This window comes from Cariama cristata, unplaced genomic scaffold, assembly GCF_000690535.1.
Source record: "Cariama cristata isolate BGI_N322 unplaced genomic scaffold, ASM69053v1 scaffold1935, whole genome shotgun sequence".
Classification (NCBI taxonomy): domain Eukaryota; kingdom Metazoa; phylum Chordata; class Aves; order Cariamiformes; family Cariamidae; genus Cariama; species Cariama cristata.
In genome coordinates, this window is record NW_009619018.1 from 21,305 (window position 1) to 30,641 (window position 9,337).

The following is a 9,337-nucleotide window of genomic DNA, read 5'->3' on the forward strand; positions in this document are numbered from 1 at the left end:
TAGGGAAAGGCAGAAATGTCCAAAGCACTGCCTAGTTCTCACATTCGATACCTGAGCGGGCCCAGTAAATGGTCCCTCCCTAAGCGCAAAAAGGGCAGCACCGGAATGCACAGTGCGGGCACACACCGAATGGACTCAGCAATTGCTGCTGAAATGGTACCTTGTGCTCAGAGGCCACCTGTACACACCAGTAAGTCACAAGGTCCATTCTGATACTGTTCTTTCTCTTTCTTTCAAGATTCTCAGGCACCTGGTTTCCCTCAAATCATCAAATGGACCCCAATCTGTCTCTCACATGTATCTCACTGTTACACTCGTACGATGGATGTTCTTGGTGCTTAGTGGTGAGCTAATGACCCCAGTGCTAAACATGATTAGCACATACTGATGTATGAAATAAGCACAGACCTATTTTTTTCATGGGTGTTTGACCTCCAGTAGTCCAAACAGACAGGGACAGAGTGGGTGGGAGGAAGCTAAAGCAAGCAGCAGAGTATCCAGAATATGTAGCGGGGGAGGAGAGAGTAAGCCCTGTCTTTCCAGCAGCACCTCAGTGTGCCAGGTCTGGCTTTAATCAGGGCTACCAATCATCAATTTCATGCACAATAAAACTCAAGGCAGAAATGAAAAGGTATAAGTAAAATGGATGAAAAAGACAATGAACTGTAGGTAACAGTCTAAACAGGCTCCTTCATTTCAAAGGGTCTCTGCCAGCTTGCTTTTATTTATTTTGGAAATGAAATCATCATGCAAAAGGGTTTTGTCTTAATTAAAATTTCCTGTTGTCCCAAGTGCAGATGTGTAGTGGGTGTGAAAGGAAATTAGTGAGTAAGCTGCGGGTAGAATTCTCTTTCCTGGTGAATCCAGGCGGCAATCAGTGATACTAGACTTCAGGAAGGTTTAAGTCAGTGATAACAACACAGTCTATCTGTTTCAAATAAGCAAAGCAAGAGAAAGAAAAGAGAAAAATCATGTTTTCACATATGGCATACATTCAAATTAAAAAATGATTATTCAACTCACGTATCTAGTAGCACATAAAGTAACATTGCTACAGTAGAGTTGTCTTAATTTAATCCTTTTTTTTTTTCTTGAAAGCTAGGATTCAAGCTAGCTTTTTGCAACCAAGACTTCATTTACAGTTTATGTAAGTGATTCCTATATATGAGCATAAGGTAAGCACTCTTTTATTGTAAAATCTGATCACTCCTTAAAAACATCATGCTTCCTCATGTTAGACTGTGTAAACATGTATTTATACCAATCCACGACAGCACAGAAAGTGCCCATCCACAACTGAAAGTCATTTATTTATGTTCTTCAAAAGCAAAACATCACATATTGTTCTATTGAAATAATAAAACTAGCTTAATATATAATTCCAGGAGGTACAATTTTGTCTTGAGTGTAAACAAATTACTTCCCATTAATCTTTTCTTTTCCACTAGATTTTGAGTCCCAGTTGTTCAATTTTCAGTGATAGTCAGCTTCTTGCCACTAGTTTTCTGGTCTGCTACATCTCTAAATTGCACTTCCAGGAGAGACTGTTTCTTTTCATGCAGACTGAACAACATTACTGGTGACAAAATGAGCACAAACATTAGGGAAATGAAAAGCAATGTTGAAGTTGCAACCCTTGGCACAGTTCATTAGATTATTACATCAACATTCATGATAGTGGAAATTTAGGGAACAATATTTGTACTGCCTGGCCCACTAAGCATGTCTGTGCACACCTGTCATTTTTTAATATAAGAGACTTGCCATCATAATACTGGCCACACGCTGAATCTTTTGCATTAATTCACGTGGCTTGGCTTCTGAAGTTGTCTTTTAATTCCAGGGATTATGTTGTCATAGTCAACTAAAAGCTGAACCTTGATCTGCAAATTCCAAAGATAAAAATCACAGAATTGTAAAAGCTGGAGGTGCAAAAGGCCTATCGCTTTGTCTGATCCTTCACTCTGCTAGAACAAGATTATTATCTTATCTCTCAGAGTGCTTTCTATAGTTCAGTTTCTTATGTTTCAGGAAATCTGTGCTTTTCTGCATTCTTCTATTACACTATTACATTTTTCTCCTCCTTTCAGCCTGTATTTTCTTTTCTGCTTCCCACTCAGGAATGGTCCCAAGCCCACTCCCAAGATGAGATATGTTTATCATCCACAGAGCACACCTTCCAACTGTTATAAAGAGGCTGCCTGAACCCAAGCTCTGGAAGAGGAGAGCTCAAGAATGCACAGCATCTTAGTGCAGGATGGACTGGAGATCAGTGCCATAGCAGAGTGAGGACACTCTAGAAGGCAATTCAGGCTTGTGTCTTCCTCCAGCAGAATATGAGTACTTCGAACATAAGAGAGTTTCTACCACAGACATCATCTTTGTGTTACAGAGAAACTCTCTTCCTTCTCAGGCATTTTGCCCTACTGCTCTGCCTGTGTACCTCCCAGGCATCACCAGAGCCCTGTGCCACCATCGCTATATCTGCAGGTATGTGTGTGTGTCAGCAAAATGCTCTTCCACATCATTCTATTGAAACAAATTCCCCCTCACTGCCCTATGGCCCTGTCTGGAGTAGGAGACCACAACAAGTATTTATGTATTGCTTTATTGGAAAACAGACGCAAACTGCCCCACTCTCTTCAAGGGCAACAGTGTGTACTTACCGGACTCCACTGAGACCACTGTAGATGCCTAATCAGGTTCAAAAGAGAAACTCATGTACAAGAAGACAACAATTAAAGATTCAAATTGCCTGCCACGCTGGGCTGACAGACACACAGTCCCTATAGTGACCTGGCTTTCTTTACAGGCAATGGAGAGCAAGAGTCACAGTGCCACTGTGCTGGCACAAAGGTGTCTCACTCAAGTGTTGTAACTGATCCTGTCCTCTTCCTTGGAAAGGAGGATAATCTCCTGACCTGACAGTATGAAGTGTGATAGTTAAGCACTTACAGAAGGTGGTTGTACATCTCCCTTACCTATTTCTTTCCCTTCAAGGGCCACACTTATGTTTTCATCCATGTGACAACCAGCATTGTAGACACAATTAAACAGCTCCACTTCCCTGTTGACCATTTCGTCTAAAGAAAGGTGAAGGTGATTTTTATCCTTACCGTGTGAGCAGCAGCAGATAATGGAGTTCTCTGAACCGGAGTGCGCCTGTGACTGCGGTTATCCCACAAGACAATTTGGCCAGAGTATGTTCCACCAACAACCAGGTTTGGGTGAAAGCGGGCAAAACAGACAGACATCACTGAAGACTGGAGTAAAACAGGTAGAGAAGAAGAGAGGGATTACATGGTCAGTCAACTTCAATTCTCTGCTTAAGGAAGCATATTGTAATTAGCATTTTGTATTTTAGAAATCACTGTATGAGCTCTATTCATACTCCTTGCACATCAGTAATTCTGCTAAAGCCAACAGGACACATGCAAAGAGCTAATTTTGACCCTAAAATGTGTAGTTCCGTTGGTCCTAGGCAAAATAAGCACCACAGGATGAGTCTTAGCATGATGGTAAAAACCTGAGATAACCTCTCCATGACAGTGATGGGAAAGTGCTTAAGTTCATTTCCAAAAGTGAGAACTTCAAGTAAACAGATGTCAACCCAACAGAGGTTGGCATCCTGGCCCATGATTTCCCATCAGGGAGAGCTCTTCCCCTGTTGCTTCTCTAGCTTTTAACTCTCAAACAATTTGAGGTGAGTTTGTGAGAGACCCTCCAGAGTTCACCTCAAGGTGCGCTGCCTTGAGAGCATCAGTTGACAAGCTGCATTTCATTGTTGGATCAATGTCTGATTTCTCTGCTACAGAGAGGTCCTCTTCTAATAGCAGAGGGAATCACACTTTGCCTTACACTGTTGGAGCAGAAATGAGTTTTTCCTCATTTTAATGACAGCTGAGTTGCCTTTGGACATTTTCTTTAGCTGGGGATGCTGAGGAGCCAGACTGGTGTTAACGGTTACCCTGGCTATCTGGTAGAGTGCCCCACAAGCCAGTATGGAGATGGGTATCTATCCCAACCACCGCCTTCCAATCTTTTTAAAATAACATACAACATCTGAAGTCCTCACGGGAACAGTCCCCAGAATCTTCATGTGCCAACAAGCTACAGACAAGAACACCAAGCTGTAACTCCTTCACGTCCTCCATCCTCATTATAAGGAATTATTTCCCAGTTTTATATAAATGGTCCTAGATACTTTGTCTTTGTTTTATGTAAGTTGGAAAGCAGAAGTTACAGTATTCATAGAATTTCCTGAGAATTCACATACTAATAAAGACAGTTTGCAAACAGAAGCAAATGTAATTTTTTCATGGGCAGTTTTAGTGATGCTCACAAGCCACAGAGCAAGACTTGAACTGCTGTAGCAATTACAGTCAGAAAGTTAAATTCACTGTTAGTGGTTGCATTCTTAAAAATTCACTTTCTGTCTGTTTCCAGAGTTTTGGTAACAAATCTTTGTTATAGTTTAATGACTGGATATTTTGAAGTGGTGTTGTTCCTATGTGTGAACCCATTTTACTCAATGACAAAGGGTTACCTAAATTACCATATTTCACTTGCATAAAAAGCATTGCAGACATTTAAGTAAACTTTGTTGAATTGGGAACAGAGGAGCTGCCAAGCTGAACTAGACCCAGGGTCTGCCTAGCTGACGACCCTGTCTCTGGCAGGAGTGAATGGAGTTGTAAAAACTCTGACATGGCCAGATGTGTTGTCTTCTTTCCTTACTGCTCCTCATCCTGATTTCTAGTGGCTAGAGACTGGTTTGAACTCTTATATCTGAAATTTAAAACCCCTTCTGATAGCGCTAGAATTAATTGTGCTAACTCTTGATGTCTATAACTAGGTTAATAAGAATAAAGCAAAATGTGAAGTTTAAATAATTTTTACTGAATTTATGTGGCTGCCTGACATCTATTGTTTAAAGCCAGATTATATGCTAAATTAACTTAGTAGACATACTTAAAGAATACAGTAGTATATTCAGTAGTGTTTTTTTGACCTAATATGATCACCAAGAGAATGAAATAAGCTGTCACTACCTTTTTTCTTCCCCATCCTCTCTGGATTCTTGTGGCTGTTCACTTGACATATTTGATCCCTTTTCTTCTTGACTAAAGATAATGCATACGTTTCTCTCATGTTATATAGTCTAGTATCTAACGTCTAGATGATTAATATACATAATTGCCTATTTTAGTCCATATCTATCCAAGCACTAGAGCACAGTAATTACACTATGGTCAGTCGTAGCAACAAAAGGTAGCTTCCAAACACCATTTCCAGAGGATCTATTAGCTTTACAGACAAGAAAACCCACCTCTGAGTAACACGACTTAGGTAATGCTAAGAGAGGCTTAAAACTCAGCTACTATGCAGCTGCCATCCGGTTTCCACAGATCCTCCATATATGATAATTAAAACGACCCTACAGCACATGTTGTACATTTTATCTCTTTGTTTAATGGCTTCGTGAGTTGTTTTAATCAACCCCTCTCATTCCTTATAACTAAGCTGACAGATATTCTTACATGAAGTGAAATAGTCAGATGATTTAAAAATAGTACAGTTCCACCACTGTGTACATCCCGCAGCAGCTACAAGGCTCCACAAGTATTTTAAGAAATCCCAATTCAAACAGTCATTCCACAACAAAGTTCTCAGTTAGTCCGAAACAAACTTGGGAGACTCTGAAGCAGGGCAAAGAAGCCAAGTGGACAGTATATTTTTAAATGTTGTGTTTTCATGGTTAACATGTTTTTGAATTCAGAATCCCAGAATACAGTTGAATGGTCAGGATATAAACTGCTAAAGTGTGTTTTTCATAAAGTTCAAAAATAACCTACAGACATGACACTGACTTAAGCCCTCTGCGCTGCTTCTAGTTTTACGTGACCCTCAAAGATACTTGCATTCTTCAACTGATGAAATGTTTGCATCTTTTTAATTATGTCAATATTATTTGTCTACTGAGGAAAAACTTCTGTCAAATATTAGAATTTAACAATTTAAGGACTCCACTCCATAGCACTTAATATAGTGATTATTTTCTTAAAGTTAATGGCAGTACTCAGATCAGTAATGGCTGTAAGATCCAGCCCATTCATTTAATAACTTTAAAAGCATTCATTTCTTGGCCTTAATGGGAGAGAGCAGCTAACAGGTCTCCAGTCTGTCTGAACAGCTCTGTGCTCAAGGAGAGCAGCAGAAACCATTCCCTGTAAGCCTATCCTGCCTCCAGGCTGCCTCTTGTTTGCCAATTCAAGCAGTCTTGCTCCTCTAAAACAGAGTTTTGCCACTGACTTCAAGGGGGAAGAAACCAGCACATGGCCAGGTTTTAAAATAACAGCATATCCCTCTTTGCACTTCTACCACAGCTTTCTAGGGAAATCTCATGGCACTTTCCAATAACCATGGTAAAGTTTCCCCGTTTTTCAGTTAGGCATATTTTATATGCTGTAGGTGCTTAGTTAGCCATTGGGGAGGACAGAAGCAGCTAGTTTCATACTATATGGCAACAGTGCATAAAGAAATATAAAAGAGATCAGGTCAGAAGGCAATTCCACAAGGAGTTTAGTGTCCACAGTATAAAAGCAGCATTTAGAACAGGAGGTTCCCAGCGTTATCTTTTTATAGATGCCACAGAGCATCTATGTCTGCAGGTTGTTGGGACGCGTAAGAGACAGGCAAAGCCCAGTGTTTGGTTGCCTTCATTTCTCTCAATTGCTCTGTGCAGTGAACCATTTCATTATTTGCTTTAGCTTAATGTTCTGGTGTTTTCTCCCTCTATGCAAATACAGTCTACTCGATTTAGCTTTCTCTGTCTCTCCTTAGCTTTCTCAGTAACCCTACTAAAGTATCCCTGGTACTTCTGGCTTTGTGATCTTCCACCCAGATTGTCTACTCCTGTATCTTGGTGATGGCTTTCTGGCAGGCACCACCACGCTGCTGCTGCTGCCGCATCCCCTGTGCGTGCTCTGCCTGTCCGCAGAGGTGAGCAGCTCTCAAAGGGCCAGGTGAGCGAGCCTGAATTAGCTCCAGGCAGGAGCACTGCCCAGGCAAAAGGAAGAGCCAGGCCCAGGCTGGTAAACTTGAAATTTTTGTCTGGCAAACAGGCAATCACGGTCCCTGAATGCTAAAGCTTCTTTTCCCGGCTGTTACAAGAACTGCGCTGAAAACATAATTAAGAAACAAAGCAAGAAATGTCTATGCTCCTGTCATGGCAAAGAGAGAGTTGGCCTCAGAAATGTAAGTGTTGCCCAGCCCTTGGAGAGGCCTGCAGTTGAAGGGATGAAGGCAGCACACCCGGCCCCCTGTTCTGGCAGCTGTCAGGTCGTCTCAGCCAGAGGGAGCGAAGCGCTACGGGGGCGAGGGGGTGGTGACTTTGCTCAGCTGCCTCTGCCTCCTCCCTCCCTCCCTCCCCACTGATGCACTCGATTCAAACAGGCCTCGAGCCCTCTTCAAGTGGCTGGCAGAGCTGGTTTTTATTTTAGAAGCTTAATCCAGCCCAGATTTGGATTAATGATGGCATATCCCTTCAACCACAGATACACATGCTCGGGACAGACAGTCATTTAGATTCTCCTTACTGAGAAGCCTGACCTCAGTACCCACATCTGATGCGTGTAAGGCCCCAGAGACTCAGCTGTCTGTACTCATGTCCGTTGATTCGGATGGCACGCTGCCCAGCCACCAGTTGAACAAGTTCACAAAGACCTGGGTGCTAAACAATAATGACTTTCAATAGGCAATGACTACTGCGTTCAGCGAGACCTCTTCTGCAGGAAACCACCCCCGTAGGCAGCGCTGCCATACTGGTGCCATATGCCTACACTTGACACCAGATGGATCTCAGAACAATACTTTGTCAGTGGGAAGAAGCGATCTGAGGAGTTCACAGGCATTTCTAGACTCCAAAATACCAGGTTATATTGCAGCAGGCACTCAGGAAACTCCTGGGTAGATTTTCTAGCTGAGCAAACACATGTGAAAAAGCACTACAGTCTGTGGCATGCTACTATAGGTCAGTCTAACTCAGACAACAGCGGGCAATGAAATTAACTGCAGCTGAGATGAAGAGGCAGATCCTTTTCCATGCTTGAGAGAATTGGCTTACAGGGACTGAGAGCAGAGGGACAAAGCCATGGTACTGCTGCTTAGCTAGAACCATGGAAAGGTGCCAAACGCATAGTCCTTTACCCATAGGAACTGAAGAATAGGGACTGGACCCCTGATCAATTATGCCTGCCCTCCTGAGGAATAAATAAATAAAGACAAAGGCCAAAAGTACACGTACAATTTACTTATAACCTTTTGCTCTCACTCCTGCTCATCAAGAGCAGCATTTAAAGAGTCTAAGCACTCCCAGCGCCTCTGAGAGCTGTCCTCTTTGGGCCAGGCAATCAGGAGACCATCTCCTCATGCTTGCATTGCTGCGCACTTACATGTGGTCCCAGAACAGATACGGATGATATACCTCAACTGCAAAGGTGGATTAAAATCATCATCTAGAAACAAAAAGCAACTGAGTTACTAAATAAAGCCCTTTTTTCCTGCCAGGCCAAGGACTGAGAATCATCATGGAAAGTAGCAGTGTCAGATCTGAACACTGGTTTGTCTGGTTTAGTGCCCTATTATATCCTTTTTGTACCACAAAAGAAGGTGTGAGATACCTTGAAAGAGGCAACTCTACAGTGACTTTGCCCTGGCTACTGAGATACCTGGATTTGTATACTGAAATAGCGACTATGTTCCTTCCAAGAGTCTTGCTTATTTTTAGTATCAACTATTATGAATCTGAATATTTCTGTGTTTCACATAAATGTCTAATTAATAGTAATAAGCAAACAGCAGAGAGGATAGCAACAAATTTCAACTGTTTTTCCTCATTACTTTTGAAAAGGTACCTAAAACATGATTTATGTTACGGAAGGTGTTACCAAAGAGGTTAACTCCTAATTCTAAAAGATTTAAATGCCAAGACTTCTGTATTGCTCCCCCCCCAACTCTCTTCTTATTCAACTATGAAATAACATCTGAAAGATTTTGTGCTAGAGCTTATTTGTGGTACCATACAAAATACATCTTCTACTAAAAATAAAATCAGTTGACATCCTTCACATATTTAAAAAAATAAATAAAACCAAACAAACACTTCTTCAAAACAAATGTCAGAATCCTGTTTAATTAAAAAAAGGAAGTTTATACTTGGTTATGGTGTGTGTCGACATCTATCCCTTTGATTTATAAGAGTATGGACTGGAAAGAAGAGATTGCTTTATTCAAGAGAAAGAAAGGAGGGAGGGGGGCCCAGTGTGACAGGAAAGAG

The 9,337-nt window shown here is 41.6% G+C and overlaps 1 protein-coding gene across 1 annotated transcript in view; it reads right to left on the minus strand.

The window, feature by feature from the left end:
• The window catches only part of LOC104162351 (cytoplasmic dynein 1 intermediate chain 1), a gene marked incomplete at its 3' end in the record, with an annotated part of 136,397 nt that overhangs the window by 6,944 nt on the left and 120,116 nt on the right, over positions 1 to 9,337 (minus strand). Inside the window, exon 10 of the mRNA XM_009701063.1 lies at positions 3,117 to 3,263. Coding sequence (XP_009699365.1) covers positions 3,117 to 3,263 — 147 coding nt within the window. The remainder of the gene's footprint in view (positions 1 to 3,116; positions 3,264 to 9,337) is intronic.